The sequence below is a fragment of the Athene noctua genome, chromosome 1 (assembly GCF_965140245.1).
Source record: "Athene noctua chromosome 1, bAthNoc1.hap1.1, whole genome shotgun sequence".
NCBI classification, from domain to species: domain Eukaryota; kingdom Metazoa; phylum Chordata; class Aves; order Strigiformes; family Strigidae; genus Athene; species Athene noctua.
The window spans coordinates 63,372,298-63,395,761 of NC_134037.1; the positions used below are offsets into that span (position 1 = coordinate 63,372,298).

General features: G+C 38.5%; 2 protein-coding genes across 7 annotated transcripts in view; one reads left to right on the forward strand and one right to left on the reverse strand.

The window, feature by feature from the left end:
• Positions 1–23,464, forward strand: part of AKAP7 (A-kinase anchoring protein 7) — an 89,326-nt gene that overhangs the window by 30,582 nt on the left and 35,280 nt on the right. For 5 of the 6 annotated variants that reach the window (XR_012632848.1, XM_074896321.1, XM_074896319.1 and 2 more), the window contains one exon: positions 7,524–7,668. Coding sequence is in view for 5 of the 6 variants with exons in the window: in XM_074896321.1 (XP_074752422.1) it covers positions 7,524–7,668 (145 nt within the window). In the remaining variant the exon portion in view is untranslated. Of the gene's footprint in view, positions 1–7,523; positions 7,669–8,791; positions 9,084–23,464 lie in introns of those variants that run through there. The other variant, XM_074896323.1, reaches the window with a different exon arrangement.
• Positions 676–3,111, reverse strand: MSH5 (mutS homolog 5). Its single transcript, XM_074923989.1, has one exon. It carries the CDS (start codon positions 3,109–3,111, stop codon positions 676–678), a length of 2,436 nt encoding a protein of 811 aa, XP_074780090.1.

The following is a 23,464-nucleotide window of genomic DNA, read 5'->3' on the forward strand; positions in this document are numbered from 1 at the left end:
GAAAGAGTGATTCTCAGCAAAACCCAAGCTATTCTGTCAATCAGTCCTCGCTGATTCTGACCTCCAGCATTCTTTTTATAACTCCAGGGATCTCTGGCATTTTGTACAGAAAAGCTGGTATAAGAAAAGCCACAGAACTCGTTAAATCCCTCTGTATTTCCATTTATTAGCCTCTACATCAGTGGTTTGTATTGTGACAACTGTTACTTGCCGATATGGGACTCTGAGGCATGTACTTATTTGGAGTCCTTGATGCCTATCCTAAAATGGCTGAAATGATCACTTTGGCACAATACAAAACAATAAACACTTTCTTTCACAGTCTTAGAGACCAACAGAAATGTTTTGTAATTTTTATATGGTATTTTTTTAATCTGAAGATCTAACATCAGGGGCAAAAAATGCACAAACGGGGTGACCTCACAGCTGGAAGAGGGTCTTAAATTCTCTTCTTTCAGTCTTCCTGCTTCCATACCATACACCATTTTGCAGAGATACATAGCTACAGTACTTGTTTTAAAGAACAAGAAGAAAAGACATAACTATAGACAGTTTGTTACAAGCTAAATGTAGTGTGAGGTGTTAGTCGTAGTGACTAACTTTCCTTTAAATTACAAAATTCTCGTACTGAACATGGTAGATACAATGTAATCTATGCTTTTACACATACTCCTGTTATAAGACTGAGGCTTCAGAAGGCAGCACCTCTTCACGCATGAACTCTTCTAAGTCCACATGGGGATCATCAAGGTCTAGGCGAAGAAACTTTTCCACAACAGACTTGCATTTTTCCATCCGATCTCCTTTTGAAGGATGATCAATACGTTTGATAGCTTTTCCACTGCGAATCAGTTCTGACACTTCCATTCCTCTTTCAATAATGTTGGCTGGCATTCCTGCTAATGCAGCAATGTTGGCAGCATGACTAACAGTGGACATGCCCTGTTTGATCTGATAGAAAAATATCAACTCATCTCCATCTTGGTGGGTCTCCATGGTCAGGTACTCCAGCAGAGGTGTGTTAGGCAGGAGTTCTAGTTGCATTAAACTGTGAAAATTAGTGGAGACAAAGACCTGCGGACACCGCGTTCCTTGACTTATCCAGTACCTCAGGACAGCGGCCAGAAGGGACAGGCCATTCAGTGTGTTGGTCCCTTTACCAAACTCATCAATAAGTACCAAGGACCTCTCTGTGGCATTGTTTACTGCCTTGGCAACCTGGTTAAGATCAATCATGAAAGTGGAGAGCCCTACAGAAACTGATTCCCTACTGTGAATTCTTGTGTAAATCCCATCAATTACTCCAATCTCTGCCTCTGTTGCAGGGACATAACTGCCAATTAGAGCCATGAAGACTATAAGACCTACTTGCTTTAAGTAGACACTCTTTCCAGATGAGTTGGGCCCTGTGATGATCTTTATTCGTCTGGTAGCCTCGCCACTGTTCACAGGATTGGCCACAAAAGTCTTTGCACATAGTTCCATGAGTGGATGTCTTCCCTCCTTGATGTGGAAGCCATGGTGGTGAGTAAAGCGTGGCCGGCAGTAGGCATTCTCCCGGGCCATCACTGCCAAAGCTAGTAGCACATCTAGGTGTGCAGTATACTCAATCACACTGTTGAGCACTTGAGACTTCTCCAAGATCTTTGTCTGCAGCTGGTGCATAATGAGTGTTTCCTGGTCTCTGATCTCACAGTGCAAGTCACCCAGCAGGCTGTCTAGCTCCTTAGTCCTAGCACTTCTGTAGTGCAGTTTATCCTCTGACAAGAACATGAAATCCAAGCCTTTGATTTCAAAGTCACTCTTATCCACCATAGTTGGTAGCCGTGGAATGGAGAGAAGGAACCCAATCAAAGGAATGTAGATCACACAACAGGAGGGAATATGATTGTCCAAGTTCTCCAGTTCTTTTCGTGCCACTTCTGTAAGGAACTCTGACAGTCCCATCAGCTTTCGTTTCTTCTCATCAATGGTAGGGTCCACATTGGGTCTAACAGTGAAGCGGTTCTCTGAGATGCTGCCTTCAAAGTCCACCACTCTGCTGATTAGATTAGCAATGTAGTGCAGATCATCAGTGAAAACACGCGAGATAGTCTGAAAGAGTTCAATAGTGTGGGGCAGAGAACGACATGTGTCTCTAATGCACACTGCACTGTACGCTGTCTTATAGAGCGCTTGCCAGTCACTAACTTTAGTGTGGGAGAGAGTCATTCTTTTCAGAATAAGAGGCACATTTTTAATATTCTTGAGGCAACCTTGAAGAGTGAGAACTGTTTCATGGTTCTGAGCCAGCAGGAAGAAGTGGATAACGTCTAGCCGTTTGTTCAGTTCTGTCAAGTTCTGAGTAGGTCGTGTGAGCCACAGCCTCAACAGCTTTTCTCCCCATTTGCACCTGCAGCGGTTTAAAATTCCATATAAACTGAATCCTTCTTTTAATCCACTGGACAGCTTGTACACAGAAGGATGGATATCACTTTTAAATATCTGCAGGACACTGTAAGTGTCTTGGTCCATATTCACAATATCTGACAGCACAAACTTTTTAAAGGCCAAAATAGGAACTGCAATAGTGCTTTCTTCGAGCTCAACTCCAACCCTTCTCCTGTCTAGGAACTTAAGGAGTCCCCCTAGGGCTCGTATCATGAGTGGGCTCTCAAAAGGGATGATTGAAGACAAGTAGAGGACTTTCTCTGTTGCAGTCATATGAGATGGGATAAATGGAAGTTGCCTAGATAGGATCCGTTGCTTGCTAACTTCTAGGCCAAAATCTGTGTTAGGAAACAAGACAATTTCTGGTTTTCTTATATCTTTGTCACCAGCAGTAGCTGTTAGGTTGGTCAGGAATTTGGCAATGTTTTGGTCCTGTTTTGCACTGGTCACTATGCATTGAGGATTAACTTCCCCAATCACTCTATGCAGTAGCTTGAGGTCTTCATTATCAGGTATGTCAGGCATGAAGTACACTGAGCAATCTTCTGTATCATAGTAAGTAATTGCAAGCTGCCCTGCATACCACAAAACAGACATGTGTGTCTCGGAGCACTCTTTGTCCTCTTGTTCAGGTCCAAGTGGTGATGGCAAGGCACAACTCGTGGCTGATATGGCACTCATTCTTTTGAATAAAGATACTTTTATTCACAACTCATCCAAAAAATTCCGAGAAGTAACTGTAATTGACAACAGCAAGTTAACATTCATTCTTCCAACCCTGGAGAAAATAAGATGCTACCAGGAATTAAAGACCCATGTTACCTGTTCCAGTGAGAAGATGCAGCTAATAACTACAGCCGCCATCTTGCTTCCAAGCAAGGTGTATCTGAGCTAACTACCCCCAATGTTGGAATAGTTTTACAGTTTTAATTTGTATCCTTTATTTTAGTAAGTATGTATGTATGCCCAAATACCCACAAATACAGTAGTGTACATGCACATGTATATACACATACAAAATCGTCCTCCCTCAGAGGCACGGGGACACTCATGTGCACTGACCACAGATCCTCACAACACTGCAGCCACATAAACTAGTCATTGTTTCAGGGTCCTCCCGCAGTATTTATGCAGCACCATCACACGGTACCTGTTTCAATACAAGTACATAACGTGCTGCTGCAGGGATCAACCATGCCAAACAGCTTCTCCTACAGAGTCCGCAGTGGCCGTCCGCAACCCACTTCCAGCCGTCTCCCACTTCTTCCCCCTTCTGCTCACCCTCCTCACCGCAGACGGGCATCTCGTCTCGGCTGCTGTGTCTCCTTACAGCCCAAAAGTTTCATCTTGACCCCCTCCCCTCCCTCTCCGGGCAGGTGCTTGCCGCTCCCTGCCCTCAGGCATCCCCGCCGCCGGTTCCTGTCAGGAAGGCGCCGCGCTGTGGCGCTGAGCCCGGCTGCGCGGCCAGGCCGCGGCCACCGCCCCGCCGCGCCCCGCCCCTGCCGCGCTGCCGTTAACCGCCGGTCGCCCCGGGCCGCCGCAGGGGCCGGCAGCGGGGTCCTGCTGTCACGCCGGGATGGGACCCTCGTCTTCCCCTGCGACTCCCGGCTGACCGGGAGCGCCCCTCGCCTCGGGGCCCGAGCTCCTCCCGCCAGCCCCTGCCCCGTCCCGGGGAGCGGCTCGCTGCCTCCCTCCCCGGCCTCCTCGGAGCCCGGCGCTGAGGGGGAGGGAGAGGAGGCGGTTGGAAGAAGCCCCCTGAGCAGCTCAGCCCGCCGGCCGGCAAGGGCTGCCATGCCTCCGCTCCCACGTTGCACCTCCGTGACCTGCCTCTGCACGGCCTGGCAGTGCTCCTGCGGGACCCATGGCTGCCCCTACCCGCTGCCAGGCTCCCCACTGCTCCCCTCTTTCACCCATTCCGGCCTCTGCAGTTAACTTAGAGCAGCTGTAAATGAATCCTCATATGCAGCCGCCGCCACTGGAGAGCTGGATGTGTGGTGCTGGGAGTTGGGCGTTTTGGTTGTGGGGTGTGGTACACGGAAGCTGAAGCTGCTTGCGGGGGGCGTTGGGTGCCTGGCTTTGCAGCTGTGCTAAGGCCTGTCACCACTTCAGCCTTCCTGCCTCTGGTCCCGCGAAGGGACAAACACCGCCTGACTGCCTGCTGGCAGCAGCCACAGGGACTTCATGCACCTGGAGGGCTTAACTGCAGGCTGGGGACAGCAGGCTGCACCTTCCCTGCCTGCACACAGAGGAGGCGCAGACAGAGAGTTAACAGATGTAACAGGGCTATGTCTCCTCGGTGCCCTGCCAGTCGTGCAAGAGCCCCACATGCAACGCCTCTCCAGGCCCACGTTACACAGCCATGTCCCTTTGCAGGCATCCATTCATTACAGTGCTTCCTCAAGAGGCAGGTGTCTTGCTTCCTTTCCAGCACCGAGTACTTCAAAATGGCCTCTCAACTACTCTTGTTTCTCACCATCCCCCGATTATAGCATAGCTCTGTAATGAGCATCTTTAACTTTCCCATGTGGTAACAACTCCTTTCTTTCATCTCTGCTGCTCCAGACACTTTCAATTAAGAAATGAACTGTGTCCTTCCCATACACCTGCGTTGTTTCATCCTTTCACATCTCATTAGAAACAGCTCTCCAAGTTACTAAAAATACCATAGTTTTCCCATGGCTTTTTTAAGCAGTGCATCACAAGCATAACTCAGTTCCTGAGCGTTCAACATTTGATTCACACCTTACCAATCAGTTTTTGACAAGCGACATCCCAATCTCTTGTAAGTGGTATTTTTTTAATTGAAGCATGAAGTGGTGATTTTGATCTTTTCCTCATTTTGTTCCACGACTACTCAAGGCTTCACATTTTGACAAGTGTTCTCCTGGCTGAAAAGGTCTTTTTTTATTAGTGATTGATGTCTAAATGTATTTCAAAGAACTGTCAGCCAAAAAGCAAAGAATGGTGATTTAATTTTAAAATAACCTTAGTACATAAGGACTAATTTAGCCATAGAATATCAAATTTTAAATAATGTCAGTGAGAATGGAATAAATGTAGACTTCAAAGATTGTGTACACGAAATGAGAAGCATCCACCACTAGATGTCATCGTTTCAGAGATTAAGGAAATGGAAGGACATTGCTGACCTTCATTAAATTACCAAGTGTGCAGGTACTTACTCAAGTAAAGTGCTGCTGAAGTCAGTAATTTTGTAAAAACTCAGGAGACATACCAACACTGACCCCATCTTGCATATGAATAATTGAAAATGAAACACCACAAGAAATGCGGGTGATGCTCAGATGAACAGATACTGTGTAAGAGAGTGAGGAAGGAGACAGCATCTGTCCCCTTTAAGGTGTCTGGTGAGGGACATTTTCAGTGCAGAAGGGGGTAATAAGAAAAGGAGGAGGCCCTAAACAACACAGAGACACAAACCTGACCAACATACAACAAGGGAGGCAGTAACAGGAGCCAAAGCTGGTCAGCCACATGGTGTCGGGATGTTTATTTCAGTAGGACTGTCTGGTTGAGGACCTCATCAAATGGGATGTTATGGAGAAGGGGAAGCCATAATCAAAATATACAGAGATACAAACCTGACAACACACAAAACCAAGAAATAAACCTCATCAGTCACACTAATTGATGGACTGTCTAGAAACCGCAGGCAAACCGGGACTTTGCATCTCGGGGATGTAAAGCTGAGGGTTCAGAGTGTTGAAGGGTGTTGATGGAACTGTGCAAACGAATGGGGGATGTGCAGGAAAAAGGGATGGGGAGGAACAAAGAAGGAGTGGACGGAATGGACCGTAAAAGGGACTGGTGGGTGCTCTTGTCTGACTGAGGCGGTGTGCTGGTTGCTGGGGGCAGATGTCTGTATCTTACCCAAACGGTGTGTGTGCGAGGGGTGCAGGTGTTCACTACCAAACCTCAAGCTGGACCAGTTGGCAAGTGGGGGGGACCTGTAAGGTGTGTAAGAGGGCCTGGGATCTGGACAGGGGTGCTGGGTAGATAGAGGGGCTGTGCCAGCGCTTGGGGGATGCACAGATGTGGGTATGCTTGCAAACCTGGAGTTATGTGCATGACTGCACTAGTGATGACTTGTCTCTGCTTGGGGGCTGTCCACACGTGTCTCATGTGAGCCATGTTTGTGGATGCTGTCGAAGACAGCACCTTCTCTGTGGCAGCCTTTGTAGCTGTCTGTGTCCATGTCCTCTGAGCAGGTGTAGGTGTCTCTGGGACATGAAAGGAGCAGGTACCTCCATCAGAGACCCTGGGTCCCCCAGGCATGGGGGCTGGACTCCAGCAGCCCGGCAGCAGGGAGCTGTGGCCTGGAGCTGCAGGAGGCAGCCATTGCTCTTAACACCCCTTACCATATAATAACAGTTTTTAAGAAAAAAACAGCATTATTCTGAGGTAAACTGAAGAAGAAAATACTGAATTTCTACAGAGATCATCTATGTTATGGAAAATATGATGGCATGAGGAGCCCTAAACTCTTAAAATAACTACTGAAATGAGGTTTTCTTAAAACAGCCTAATAGAATATTTATTATGTTCTACTTTGTATATACATAATGATACTGATATTATAAATCACTGTAATTTCTTAGATTTACTGAGATAAAAAGTCTAGTGCTAGTTAAATACAACCACATTTTCCTGTTTGATGATTTTAAAGACTCAGAAAACTTCCCTTGACAAATATTTGAGATTCTTCCTTGTAGTAGCATCCCCAGTGATGATAGCAAGAATAATTTCCAGTTACATGTTCCATGAAGACTGTTGCAAACACTTGGAAGTTAAAGCAGTTGTAGCATTGTGTATGTTGTTTCCTACAAGACTGAAGAAGGGGGGGAGAAAGGAGGTGTAATGACACTTTTATTTTCTTATTTAAGTTCTGCAGCAGACTGTGTTTAACTGCAACAGAAGATTTGGCACATTATTGTCTCAGTATTCTTTTTGCATCTTGAAGTAGTTTTCCATCCTAGCTATACCTCTGGTTAAATTGAAAACTGTAGGAATTAAATATGAAAATTCAGTCTTCTAGTAGAATGCCTAAATGAATTTCATGTTGCTATTTAAAGGTGAAAAAAATTGACTCAAGCCTGTATGAAGATTTTAAAAGACATTATTTTGGACATGAAATCCTGCACCGCCTAGATCTTTGCTCCATGTTGAAAAAAAAGCAACCAAATGGTTACTACTACTGTGAGTCCTCTATTGTTTTTGGTAAGTACATCTTCATATTTTTCTTATATCAATTGTGACTACAAGTTATATGCCTGAAAAGCCATTTTTTCTGGAGTGTATGTTAGGCAATTCTTGTAACAGTATCCGTGGAGTCTGACAGAAGTCTGTCTATCATCCCTGGCTTTTCAGGAACTCTGTAGTGCTTCTTGGTGACAGCTAAAATTTATGCTCAACTATCCGTCCACAGAATCCAGTTCCATTTCTCATCCTAAAATGAGTGTTTAAGATAAGTGAGATGTATCACTCCAGAGCTGCTCATCTCTCTGTTGACTCTGAAGACAGCCTGTGTGTCGTAAGTTAGATTAGATGTGGTAATTATAGATGATTAAAACTAAGTGAAATGTCCCTGGCTTGGCAGAGATGTGACCTTACTTGGACTATGTTTATAGAGAGAATTTCAGTGGTACAACAGATTTCATAATAACTTGAGAATACCATCAAGACTTTAAACACTGTACAGACACCTTGCCTAAATCATTACAATACTAGAAATCACAGTTGTGTCCTCGTGTTTTATCTGAACAGAAGCTTCAGATCCCTATGATTAGTATTCTAGGCTCATCTTCTCATTTCTGCAACAAGTTGTGAATAGCTGGGACTTCAGGTGGTATACATGGAAGATCTATGGACTGAGAGACTAAGAAATAATGGTTTGTACAATAAACTTCTCTGTGATGGTTAGTTCCCGGTAGCTGATAGTAGATCTTGGAACTGCTATTAGTCATACTAAGAACATGAGAACACCCTGAGTGGAATAGCTAGAGAATGTTGAGGATTTTTTCTTAAATTCAGTCACCCCGTTAAATCTGGGAATGTATTCTGTGATGTGTTTGGAATAGCCTTAAAAATACCATTCCTGCACCTGCTGATCTTTAAGAAATCAGATTATATAAGATGGTCAAGTAGTAATACAGCAAAATGCAAAGTTTTTTATATTAATTGCTTTTTTCACCTGTCCTAGTTAGGCTGATTCTTTATATATGTCATGTTAGAAGTGAGTCTCAAAAGTCAGGTTTAAAGCAGGGAACGGTTTATATTTTTTCTTCTTTGTACAGGTACAGCTTGGTTTATGTTTTGGGGATTTTTTTTTTTTTTTCTACAGTCATCTCAAAGGTTGAATGTAGTGGTGTTAGAAGACATGGGATACTGAAATTCATACCATTCATGAAGTTCATGTGAAGACTTAACTTTGTCTTTCTTATTTAGACACAGAAATTCAGAAATAGAGCAAAACTCTGTGGCATGTTGTCAGTGAGCAATAGTTCCATCTCAGCAAGAATATAGACAGTCTTAATAAATCTTAATAAAAGAAAATATTAACTTTGACCTACTTAAGGAAAAGAGAACATCTGCTCTTGTATGGATCCTCTGATAATAGGAAAGAAATGTGAAAAATCTTTTACAAGGAGCCTCAACAATAAAATGCTTACTTAAAGACTATAGTAAATTTGTTCCCATATACCTTGCAACATTTTCCAGATTTCTGGCAATAAGCAGAAGTATAAAATAAAAAACTTTGACCAGAAATCATTCCAACCAGCAAATTATTCAGTGTATCTAATGTTTCCCACTCCAAAGCATACTAACATTAGTAATGTAGTAATGAAAATATTCATGACCAAGGAATGATCCTATCATCAGAAAGAAAGAACAAAACGTGCAACATGGGGGAAATCTTCCAAGACCGTTCCTATCCCAACTTGCTGAATAGAAACGTCTTCACTGGAATCTTTTTTCATGTGGACAGTTTTAAAGGAAAGCCCTGTCTTCATGCTTAAGTAATAAGGAATCTCTAAAAGATGAAAACTGGTATTTTTTATGAAGATACATCCTTAAGGGCTAAGAAATCTCAAAAAGATGAAGACTTCTGTTTGTTACAAAGATACATTGTTAAGGACTAAGAAATCTCAAGAATATGAAGACTTTATGAAGGTACAATGTCCATCCCCAAATTCTACAAAACCTTCTGAACAAAAAGGAAAACTTCTGATCCAGGCACCTCTTCTAGTTGAGCTAATTTTGATGGAAAGATCCAACTTTCAAAGGTTTATAATTGACAGAAATACATGTGAATAATGCATTATACTCCATTTTTCCTAAGCACATATTGTTTGTTTCATAATCATAAAAACTGTACCTGGTTAATGGGCAGGTTATACCTGGTGCCTCATCTGCTGTTTTTCAGCCATTTTTCAAGATCTGAATTGTTTCATTCTTAATGCTATAAAGCTAACACTATGTTGCAGACAAAGGGTGTTTATGAACAGTTAGTACTACTTCTAAATTCCTGTTGTTTGGACTAGCTTTACATAAATACCAATATTAAAATTTAGTGCTGGTTCCAGGACTCAATGTAGGGCTTTGGTGACGACTTGGTTTCTGCCTTCTGGTAACTTACTGCCCTATGCTTCAGCATTACTGGTGAAAGTGCTCACTGGTCTTGAGGACTGTTTTGAGGATTTTTGATTGAATACTTATACAACACTTTAAACATGTCAGGCACTTTGCAAATGCTAATTGCTGTTAATGTTTTTGTTTGCATTTAGGACCACCTTTATTTAGCTTAGGGTAGACTGTTACAAAACAGAACAAAAGCAGTACAGAGGGAAAAAAGTGAAGGATGTCTATTTAAATTAGTGACAACACTATTGCAAAATCCAGACCAGTCAAAATCAAAGTGAGATGTATTTATACATATCTGTCTGTCTGTCTATCTATCTATCTATCCATCTATCTAAATATTACCATATTTATTACCTTGCATTAGTGCATGTCTCATAGTTCTGTTTATATCTGTATATAACTATATATCATCTTCTGTACATGTTTGTACATTCAAATATTATTTATGTGCATCCAAATGCCTAGAGAAAGAGAAATTGCAAGATTATTTAACATGGTATAAAATTTTTCATTTGGATGAAATCAAAGCTCCACTATTCACAAATATACTTCAGCATATTTTGGAATATGTATCTGTTTAAAGAATTTGGTAAATAACTCATTACAAATAAAAGCTGCTTAATAGTATATGTGGTAGATATTGGCAATGTTTTTTCAAACCATTTGTTTAAATTTATTTTCTTGAACTAGTCTTGTTACTGACATCTCAGAATGCTAAAATGAGACATTCAGTCTTTCAGCTGTCTTTTGAATATGTGTCCTATTAAATGGTTTATAACAGCAGTCAATCAACTAGTATTCAAAGCAAGAATCAGATGCTTGTTTGGCTTTAACTCAATCCTGGTGTCACCATGCGTAAAGAATTTATGGGAAGTGTCATATTGGAAAAGAATTCTCCTCTGAATTATTTTTACATGAGTACTACATCTGGCTTTCTCTAGCCATAGTATTTGAATGCATGTTCTTCACTGATACCACATTAAGATAGTATTATCCCCAGTTTTCTCAGTCCTATATGAACATAGATGCATCTTGCCCGAATATATACATTTAATTTTTCCAGTTTTGTACTGGTTAATATATATTTATTTAAAGCCAATAGGAGAAGGAGAACAACTATATTGGAACAGAGTTTAAATGACTTATTCTTAAATTTCAGAGAAGAAACTATATTTTAATGAATTTTGAAAAACTCATTTTAAAATGTTTTAAAATGTGATTTGAATATGGTTTTTACTGACTATAGGTAGCTAGGACATTAAAATAAACACAGGAGGAAGTTAATGCAGTTCTATTAATATATCAGAAATAGTGAAATTTGAAAATAATTTAATACAGGTAGAACACTGTACTCAGCTCTCATTCTTTCTACATGTACGTGTACTCAAGCAGTTATCTTCTTTCCTTACAGTACACAGAAAATACAAAAACAGTATTTACTTTTTGTTACATAGTTTGGGCCAACTTAAGTGTTATGCATCTAATACAAAAAGATCTAAAAAGGTATCAGAACTAATGTTAGAAACAGAAATGCATACACAACAAAGAATGTCACACTACCATGGCCAATAAATGTTACAACACATATCAGCTTGGTAGCTGCATGTGTTAAGAGCATGTTTAAAAATATGGGTAGCATAAAAGATTGATATGAATAAAGGCAGAGGTGAAAAACCTGCTGAGCTGCAGCAATATGCATAGGAGGTAAACAGGCTTTATGACAATATGTTACAGAGCAGCATCCACCATCTTCAGCAGAGCCTGTAGATGTCTGAACCAGAAGATTTCTCTGCATCTACATGCCAGCCCCACAGGGTATGTATTCAGGAGTTAAAATTTGACATGACAGTGACAATAATGTTGAAGCTTCATCCTCAACATACAGTTCAGTTTACTCTTTAAAGCAAACAAAACATCAAGCCAACAAAGTGTCCTTCTTCAGACCACCCACCGCATGGTAGTTGTTGTATGTCACCTCAGATCCCAAAGATGACCAGTGAATACAGGAATGAGTTGAGCTTCTCAATATGTACTCCTTCACCTGAATGATTGATTCGGTTCTTTGTATCACGGTGAAGATATTCACTAGCCTCTCTGACCATCAAAGGGAACATTATGTAAATCTTCTTATGATAAATGTGCCTTTAGCATTAAGCATCTCACTTAAATATTTTCAGAATCCATTCATAAAGATTTTTGTAGACATGTTTCAAAGAAAATTTGTTGATAGTAATATAATGTCAAATGAGATTATATACACATTAAAGAAAGTTATCACACACCAAGCTGTATTCAGCCTGTAAGCTGTGCTAAGGTTCTCCTGAGTGGCTAGTAAGGAGAAATTTATGTATCAGACTTCCCCTGTGCTATCTCAGAGGTAGAAAAACTTCAGGAAGCCTGTTCCTTGGTGGAAACCACCCAGCAGATTACTCTTAACTTTCTGCACAGACAGAATTCACATACCTGGAATATGTGCCAAGTTGGAGGTTACTATTATAGTTCTCCTTTAACTCTTGCAATCTAGCAGTAGCAATATGGAAATCGAAATATCAGACTACAAACATCATTTTATCTGGATAAAAGCATAACAGTATGGTAGAAGGTAATGCTCCTTGCTGCTCAAATAATACCTCAAACAGATGCCTTTTTAAGTAGCAGAACATTAGTGGGTAAATTTACGTTTCAGTGGAACTATATACAAGTTCAGTGTCTGACCTTGTAATCAAGGTACTTTCTGCAGTCTGTGAAATGAGGGACACCTACAGAAAGTCATTCATCCCATACGAAAATTTGTGTGTAAGACAGTCAAGATCTAAGAGGTGTCTAAGATAGGCAAGATGGGAGTCTAAGATACACAACTTTAACAGGTGTAAATATTTGTTAATTAGCTTGCTTGCTAATTATATATATATATATATATATAAAATTTTTCAACTAAATGACCAAAATATTCTATTCTATTCTATTCTATTCTATTCTATTCTATTCTATTCTATTCTATTCTATTCTATTCTATTCTATTCTATTCTATTCTATTCTATTCTTAGCAAGCTTCATGTTTCTGAGGGAGATCAATAACATAATAAACAGAATATGTTACAAACAAAACTTATACTTTCAGATTGCTGCTGTTAGGGTATTTGAATCATTTAAATAACTTTTTAGTTGCTTAAACTTTAATAACCTTGAGTTAGGATTTAGTGGTGCAGTTTATGCTTTCACATTATATTTTATGATGTTAGCCAGGCAGCTGCTCAACACCCATGTCTCAAAGAACAAGATACTCCTAGTGGTACCTTGTATAAAAGCTCTTTAGACTAAAGAGAAGTTTGTCGGTAGTAGGTTTGGGGAATACCCACAAAGAAGAAAGAATTACAGAAGAATGGAGAAAAGAAGAAAAGACTCGGTACCTCAAACAGAAAATAGATATGATAACGAGACTGTATGAACTCAGAGTAATACTGAGAAGAATTAGAAGACTAAAAATAAAATAATTGGAAACCAATTGATAGTTGGATAGATTGTCAACATCTCTTAGCTTGCTCTTTTTAAAAAATGCACTTAACAGTGTCAAGCAAAAAATACAGTAATACTTCACCTTCATCAAGGAAGAAGAGGGTTCAAATACAGTCTGCAATATGAAGACTGTATTTTTTTTTAAGTGGCCCTGGCTTAAACGAAGACGAAACCTGGCATTTGTCTTCTCTGGATACTCTCCTGCTTCTCTATCTACAGATGGTTTCACCTAAATGTGATTGATTTTACTTGTACGGCAATTAGACGTTTTCTCACATTGGGAACAGCAATGGTAACCAAGTAAATGCTGTTTTAATTGACCAGATTCTACATCCCACAGAATTACACGTATCGTGTGTTGGTTTCTTCTACTCTCCTTCTTACTTGCATGACAGTGAATCACTTCTTCTAAAATAATTAATCATTCTTTGATTTTATCTGTTATCTATCCTTATTTATTATTTTTCTATAATTTAAAAATACTTGTAGGTTCGTTTCTTCCACTTCTTAATTTTTCTTTCCTTGATAGTCTGTTTGTAGGCTAGCTTTTACATTCTCCACTCTTTTAGGTCGTAACTGCTCTTGAGTTTCTTGTGTATCTATGGCACTTCTCCCAAACTTTAATTAATAATAAGGCAGTCATACTTCTTTTGGATAAAAATGTCTTGGGCAGCTTCCCAGGGGCTATTTCTTAACATTCAAAATTAGTAATTAGTTCACTGTTTGTGTTGAGTTTATCCACAGCTGCTGCAAATTTGTGCATGCAGGCAGCATGCTTAATAACTCTTGGCCTACATAAAAAGCAACAGGTATTGTGTGCTAATCAATAAAATCTTTCCCTAAAGCAGAGTCATGTGGTAGAATACTGACTTATAAAAATTATTCTTTTAAACACGTCAGAGAAACATAGAGAAACACTCACATTTAGTTATTAACCTAGAAGCCAGGCTCCTTATGGACAGTGACTAGAAAGTGGTGATCCAGTGGTTTCTTACGCACATCAAATATTTTCCATTCACTACTGAGAACAGAGTAGTCCCCTGTTGATTCCTTGTCATCTTATGTTAAAACCTTATGAATGTTCTCTTTAGCTCTAGTGATATATATCATCTTGTATCACTACACTGAGCAGTTTCTTCTGTATTTATTAATTTTCTGCTATTGAAAAACTGACCATTAGTATATATTTTTTCATAATGAGATAGAATTTTTATATTAATTTTGTAATACCTGTTATAACTTAAAAGCTATAGTGAATACGTTCTCAGTGTGGTTGAGGAGAACAAGCTAACTGAGAGGGCAATAGCCAATGTAAATATGGTTTGAAAGTAGAAATTTTCATTTCAGAATAACTTTTCATTGTTTTGAGGGCAAATTCTAATGTCCCTGACTTTGAGATTTAATGTTAGGAAATGTGTAACAAACCTTTCATTTAGAAAGTGACAGGGAGTTTTAAAGACAGGAACAGGATATTTAGAATTCAGCATTTGTCTCCTAATACTGAAAGTAGGTAAAACCTTCTCATCACCTTCTGTAATTCTGTGATTCATGGTTCTGTGATTATGAGGTATGTAGTATTTGCTTTGTTGTAAAGGGTAATTTTTGCAATTTTCTTTAAAAAATACCATAATGTAATTCTATTCAAAAGGCTGTTGTCCTTTTATTTTTCAACAAAAAGGTGTTTGAAGTAGTGATGTGTTTTCATACCAGAACTGTTATCAGTAGTTAAAAATAAGTGAAAATAAGACTTTCCACAAATGACTTTCAAAAATAGATTCAGACAGTGGGATAAAACTGATGAAGTAAATCTGACAGGAAAGCACAAAATCATATTCGACATCAGTGAGAATCTGATTCATGACTGAAAATCTGGTTGAGTATATAAAAAAGACAGAATTGATTTTTCACAACATAACGTAGTATGTTATAAAATACAATTTAATAACATCCGGCAACTTTTTTGTATCTTAAGTATTTCTGCTTTAAAGACATTTTTCCTCAAGCAGACTTTAGTGTCCAAACAACTAATTTATTCCTAAATTTCATATACTAAAAATACACAGAAAATATGTAAAACATTAATTTCAAGATGTGTTAATTGCAAAAAGGAAACAGACTGCCTAGGAGGTAAAGAACAAATTAAATATGTAATATTCTTTCATTTAATAGATCAGTATTTTTCTTAAAATATTCCTAGTTAGGATATTGCTTTTGTTGATACCTATTTATTGTATAGTCTTAACATCAAACAGAAGGTATGTTGGTTTATCATAATAGAATTAAGCTCTTCTGCAGTTCCTGTGAGGAGTGTTTTTCAGTAGTTTGAAGGACATGGAGTGAAAGGAAAACCAGTTTTCCATTGTTCAAATGTCACCATTTTTCAATTGTTGATGATTAGTGTAGATCTGAAGAGCTTATCCAGTGTGCTGCATGGTTACACAGGGAGAATCTACTGAGCTTCCTACCTAATCCCTGTGACGTATTCTAAAATAAGACATGGTTGCAGATCAGTAGAGATCTGTACTTCAGGGGTATTACAAACACTGACATAAAAATGTAGTTGTTGAGGAAAGGGCTTGTTTTGCTTAATACCACAGCTTATATTTCTCTTTCAGAACAGTACTCACCAAGTAATAGAAACAGGTGATAATTTAATTTCCAGTAATTTTCATATTCTAGACTATCTATAAAGTATTTCTGAAGCCTCTAGTATTTGTAAAGGTAGTTTCTTCTCAGTGGAAATAATTTCAAGATAAAATGTAACAGATTTTAGAGAAGTATTATTTATGTGGCATATAGTGAGTGTCATTTCTTGTTTCCTAGAAAGCAGCAATGAGCTGTTTTTTATGGAAGCAGTAGAATGTAAGAACAAGATTACATCAACCACAGGCTAAGACATGACATTGTTGTCTTAATGGCAGCCTGCCAAATTACTTGAAGTTTCAATCTGTTCTTAAACACATCAGAAAGGGCCATCACAGTACCTGGTGAATACATAGTATGCTATCTTCTGTTTTTCAAATGAAAATCAAACATTTAAGATCTGAATTAATATTTAATGACAGGACAGAAATCTGAACCACCCTTCTGTTTATAGGACAGTTACACAGATTTTTTAGGTACAGACGGCTGGAGGGTGTCACTCATGCAATATAGAGAACTTTCTGGGAGGGTGCAACATACAATTCATAAACATGTCGTGTTATTACATAGGCAAAGAGTTGTCATTTCTTCTTAGTGAAGTATGTCTGTGTCTGCATATGTGGACCCTTATTTGTCATCCATCCACCTGGGGCCAACCCAGCATTAAAAAGGCCCCACAGCCTGAAAATTCACCAGAGGATGTGGGTTAGAATAGAACCACTGTAGGGAGAACAGTGCCAAACCTTGGCATTTACAGCCAGTAATAAATGGCTAAGCAATACATAAGAAATAACTTTTTTACGCTGCCTTTCATGCTGTGTGAACATTCCTCATCTGTTCCATTGCAAGATTAAATGTGTTAACCACTCATGACATAAGCTGTCTGATACGACTTTAGTTGTTAAGGTACCCCACTTGCTTGTGCTGTGGAACTGACAAGGAGGACTTGAGATCAGGTGGAGATGACAATGCTTAATGAAGTTGTCCTTCCTGCTTCTCAGGTGTTGGCTGCCCTCTCTAGGCTGATGCTGTAGTGTTTATCTATGTATTAATTTCTACACAAGCATCAGTAGGTACGGAGACTTATATGGTACCAGGTCAAACATACATACGTACTCATTAGACATACTTACAGACACATGAAGTTAGGCTTCCAATTTTTAAAGTGTCTAAACATGTCTACGTTGTATTTTCTGAGTCAGCGTGGATTTGCGTCGCTTACATTCTGATCAGGTATATGGGTGTATGTGGTTGGCACCGTGCTGAAATTGACAGTTTGAGTTGACATCACAGATTCTGTTCACCTGGATTTGGGTCAGCTATGAGTATGGGAAGAGTGAGCTCCTCTTGTCCTCTCTAGACTGCATAGTTTTACTTTAGGTAAATAGCTTGATTTCTGAAGTGCTGAGACACTACTGTTGACACTTTGGCACAAACTTTTAAAAACATCTGCTGTGACTTTGCGTTTTGCAAAGAGATTTATTTTAATGAATTCTGAGTAACCATCCACAGCCTACGGATTACAGTAGAAAGTAATTGCTGAATGCAGAATGTTTAAAAAACGTTTTACCTTTGAAATCACTTATTTAGGGAAACACTGAAAATGCCACAGTTGCATTTTAATACTTAGGCACTGTTTCCATAGCTTATTTTTAAAAAATGTTTAAGGTGTTTTGAATCAGAAACCCTGGATACTGAACTTTATTGCTTTAATGAAGAGAACAAACAAAAGGCTTTCTTACACATAAAACTGTTCCTAATTAAATACACTTGGAAAGTGGGTCAAGCTGAACAGGAACAAAGCACTGTTATTCCAAAATAGGAGCATTCACATATGGAATTATTCAGAAACAGCTCTTAGTACTTCAAAATTCTCAGTCACTGTTAATCTGTTCTATCTTTTGAATGCAGGCAAACCCGATAGTTTTCCCTCCCCATTCCCATCTATTGTACTGAAAACACAAAACACATTGGATGTCAAAAATTTACATCACTTGATTAGAATGTTATACAACCTTTGGCAGAAGAGGAGACTTGTTTGTGTATCTTTAATATTAGAAATGTTACTTTCACATGAAAGCAAGTAAAAGCAATCATTATTTTATGTGGCAAATATACCTACTGTACTCTTTTAGAAGCATATGTTGAATTTTTTGTGATCTTTATTATTGACAAATTCCATTTTATTGGACTTTCCAGACATTGTAATTTCCTTTCCTGACATATTACCCAAGGTGTAGAGATGATAATCTCCAAATATATCAAAAACCATCCATAATACAGATTAGCTGTTACCTCAGTCATTTACATCTTCCAGTTGTCTTGCAGTTACCTAGTTGTCTAGTCAGAGCTTCTCATATATATTTTTTCTTTTCAGAAATATACAGAACATCTGATTCATCTTTCTTCATAATTCATGACCCCGACTGGTTTGCAAGTACTTAGTGGTTATTTATATTCTTGGGGATAGCTTTTCTTAATCTTGAAGAACACAAATCAGCTGAAGGCATAAACTCCAAATGGAGTTTAAAATATTAGAGTACAATTCTTTCTATAGCATACACGTATTTCAAAGTAAACCTAAATCTGTAATTTGAAATACAGATGCGTAAATCGTAATGCCTTAGTTGTTTTTAAACTATTGTATATAAATTCCTGTATCACTTGCATTTTTACTGCTTCTCTGTATCATGGGGCCTTTTTTGGCTTATATTACCATTTTTCACCATGATACTGTAATTATCCAGGTTGCTTATGAGGAACAAAGGGTTAAAACGTTCTAAAAATTGAGTTCTTTCTGATTGTTTATCTGCTCTTTAAACTCTCTGATCACTTCCAATCCTTTTCTTCACTTTCTCAGTTTGGGACTTTAGTCGTACAGAGCGAGTAGTGGTGAGGCTTACACAGTGAAATTCTAAGGAAAAGAACATTATTTTGGGAGAATGGTGCTCTGTAGTAGGGTAGATTTAAAGGTAAGAACTATATAGTAGAGAGCAATAGTTGAGTACAAAATATTTTTGAATATTTGAATATTTTTGAGCTTCTATTTAGCATCACTCTTGTCTAGACTCTAGATGAGTTGCAGTGCTCAAACTCATGGAATTAGTCAGCTACATACATTTAATAAGTTTGTCTTTTGTAGCAGTAGCTACTCTGACTACTGCATTTTTATTTGAACACCTGTCTTCTGGTTTATTTAATGGAAATAATCTGTAAGGGATTGTATTCTGGAACATGTGTACATTTTTTCAGTATAAAGTTACATTTGTGCAAATTCAAATGTAATGGTCCATTTGAATGGACAATTATGTTAATAACTTTGTGCTATTGGTGCAATTATAGTAAGAATTCTCTCTACAGACTCTCTTAAGGGCTGTTTTCCAAGCAAATTTTGGTCCACAGTCCTAGTCCACAGTCTTTTGCACCATGAAATATAACACATGGACTAAATGTATGTTATCTACCTGACTGCAAAGTGAATTCAATAGGTATATTATATTGGCAAGTCCTGCTGTTTTGTATTAAAGGGGGGGGTTGTTTTATGTCTTCATGTAGAAACAAAATTTACCAGTCAAAGGAAGGTTTTAGGTGAATATCTTTTACAGGAATTTGACCCCAGAATGAGATGCCTCCATTTCCAATTGTGTGCAGGGTCCAGTATCTCAGAGCAGAGTCAAGAAACTGCAGGCTGAACTGAGTGCTGCATTGAGTAAGCCAGTGGGAAATGCTCAACAAAGTACTGTCAACACCTCTCTGTCTTTCTTCGATATAATATTTCTTGGAGTCTTATGGAGATCACAGGCACTGTGTTAAAATGCCCTCTGGACTCTTAATCTTATGGCCGATTTAGGAAAGGGAGTGTCCAGTTTTTGGATCCTAAGCAGGTGGACCCCAGGCTGTTCAAAATGAGCCAGTTCTGAACATGACTACTTCTACTGCTGGGCAGTAGTAGAATATGTGGGTTTTACTCAGTTTTTGAATGCAGGCACATCACTCCTGTTTAAATGCTCTGTTCAGTGCTTGTCTTTTTTTGGTATTCATTAGAGGCAAATTATCAGTATATAGGGTTGATATATATGTGTGTGTTTGCATGTTTGTGTATATGCACATGCATGCATGTCTACATAGCATAACTCCTGATATTTACTGTGAGATAATGTAAAAAGTTCCTTTTAAGCATCTCTTTTCTTGCTGGAAACCTTTTAATCAATTTAGGCATAGAAGTGGGTGGTGTTCACATGGAGGAGGTTAAGAAAAAGCTCACCAGAAAAGCATTGAATAAATATGGGTTTGGACAGTCTTTGGCTATGGGACTTGTATGGTACCTTGACGTGTATCAAAGTTGCTTCCTACCAGTTGCACAATGGACTCCCCATGATAGGCTTTGGACTGAGTACAGCCCAGATGTTAATTTTCTCATGTATTGTTAGTACATGATTCATTGAAATGTTCCTTTTCTGTGGAAACAGTTTGAGAGTCTCATACGCAGACATGTTTACATATGTCCATTTAAAGGAACATCTTTTTTGATTGTTGCATGTTGTTATCTGTTGTATGTGAGCTTATTTTTCAATCTGTGCTATCTTTTTCATTCTTACATAAAAGCTTCATTAGCACTCAAATAAAAAGTTCATGTTTAACGTTGTAATTAAAATAGATAAATCCTATTTTATCAATTAGTATAAAACAGCAATTTAAAAATCAGAGCAGATGCTGAAGCTGATAGGTGATAGGTGATTTCTCCTATCTCCAAAACACATTTATCACTGCTAAGGATGAAAACGTTTCTTTCTTCTCTAGGAGGAAAACACGGTTGTAGTTTGTACAGTACAGAGAAATTTTATGGAAATAAACAGATTCCAGAGTAAACAAAGGAAACCATTTTACTTCTTTTAAATCCTGTTTATACGTGACTATATTTTGTAACGAAATGTTCTTCAATACATTGAGGAAGGCAGAAAGAATCTGTTATTTCACTTAGTAGATATTGTATCTTCTCCTTGTTCTGACAGCAAATGCAGAATCACATTCCCTTTTTTTTTTTTTTTGACCTTTATAAATATCAGTGTCCTTGAAGTAAAGAAATATGTAGGAATGCCCACTCAGTTACTTATGTTGTACTCGCTTAATATAGACATCTCAGTCAAAACTCCAAATTCTTGAATTTCTTTTTAAGAATGAAAATATGTTTCTGAAAATTACCTAATTTTTGTACAAATAGAATAAATTCCAGAACACACTTTCCTCATAGTTATAAAACTTAAAAACTGAGATTGAAAGACAATAAACATGTTTCTAGATGAAGACACAAGAAAGTCTTCTAGGTGTAGTGCTAGCTGGCTTTTTTTTAAGAATCTTCTAGTAAATCACTCCTACCTGTTAGGTTCACTTTTGACTCCATAGATTTCTAGAAGGACTTTCAGATTAAGCAGGTATCACTTCTACATCTTTTTATAGAGATGTAATAGAAAATCAATGCACAGGCTTTGCTTCACTTGTTCTTACTTTACTTTTTACTTCTTCCAGGTATAGGTAACATTCAGATCAATTGTCAATACTCTTATACATAATGTCTTATGAAATAACTCACTGATTTGAGTTTATGTGAAATGTGTGTATTTCAGTTTTAAATCTGTAAGTATGTTCTGTTAATGTTTGAGTCTCTTGGGTAAGTAGTATAATTAGGTTTACATTATTTTAATGAACTCCATCTCATCCATAATTGGACACCAATGGAAAACTGGCAAAACTATTTGTTTAAATCAATACTAAAATTAGGAGGCTGTTGGTCTGTAGCAAAAGAATGGCTGGGTTCCTGCAGAAGTTTCTGTTACCTTTGGGGCAGGACATGATTTTTGTGTTACTTGAGTTTTTCTGAGAAGAATGTATGAAGGGGAATAACAGAAATCTCTCTACGACTAACCAAAAAGAGTTTAGTTCACAGTCATCTGAGAAAGCAAAAGCTGGCTGGCATTCCCAGTTCTCCTTTCATCTTCATTTAGAACGAGTTTTCTGCTTTGGTCTCATGAAAACCTTGGAGCAGATTACCATAAGAAATGAGTCAGTGTTACTGCCTGTCCTGATCTTTTAGTAGAGACTATCTGGCACTTCAGGATGATGAATCTGATAGATTCACACACAGGCAGCCGTGGCAGTGTAATACCTATTAGTTAAAATTACACCAACAGTTACCCAACTTTCAATCCTTTGGTAATGTGTTTATGATGTGTTGATAAACCATACACTAAGGGGTCACCTGGAAGTGATAAATACAGATTATTCAGTATACTTGCTGCCAAGGTTCATTGATAATGAACTCATTTTTTATCCTTGTTTGTGAGAATGAACACTTCAAATTCATTCCATGCTGTTTTCCCCTTCCATTTCATAGTGTAAATTAAAACAGCAAGAAAAAAATTGTAAAAGGAAAGAAACAGCTTTTTAAAATTACAGTCAATGAGTGGTTGCTAGACTAAATGTTTACAGTCTTTTAGAATATGTGGGCTAGATCCTGAAATATTTTCCATTTGCCCTGTTTCTGTGTTTTAGGAAAGACTGAGAACAAAGTTATTCCTGAAATAAGTTTGTTTTAACTGGTATACTCAGAGCAGAGCTTAACAGTTTAGCTCATTTACTGTCTGCAAAAGATTGTACTCAGTTTATCAGTTTTAGCTGGTGTAGATACGGGCTTAACCTTGTACATACAGCTTAAAATTACATTGTGCATCTCAGATGAAAGCCATGGTACTGTACATAAATCAGATAAAACATTTCAAACAGGAGGGCAGCCTGAAGGGTCTATACTTGATTGCTGTTTGAAACTCAAGGTGGAGACTGTTGAATTTCTGAAAAACAGCTGTAGAAGCTTGTTGAAGTATAAAGCCAGAGATGGTTCCATAGTGCAGCCTGATGTCTGCTGTTAGCCCACTTGGCTCTTTGCTGAGCTGAATGGTTTTAGGTAGGCTGAAAAGGTGATGTTCCTATGGAGTCTCACAGGTGTGTGGTACGGGTGTGGGACAAAGGACATTTTGCCTGCTGCCAGCAGAGAATTAACTGCTTGGAAGACTTGAGCTGCTTTCTCATCTCACTGACACGGAGGAAGCCAGAATTTCTCTGGGCATCAATCTTGGTCATCGATCTGACTTCCTGCATGTTTCGTAAGTATGCGCCAGTCAGGCACTTAAATTTGAAGATTCTCTGTACAGAACCTGGT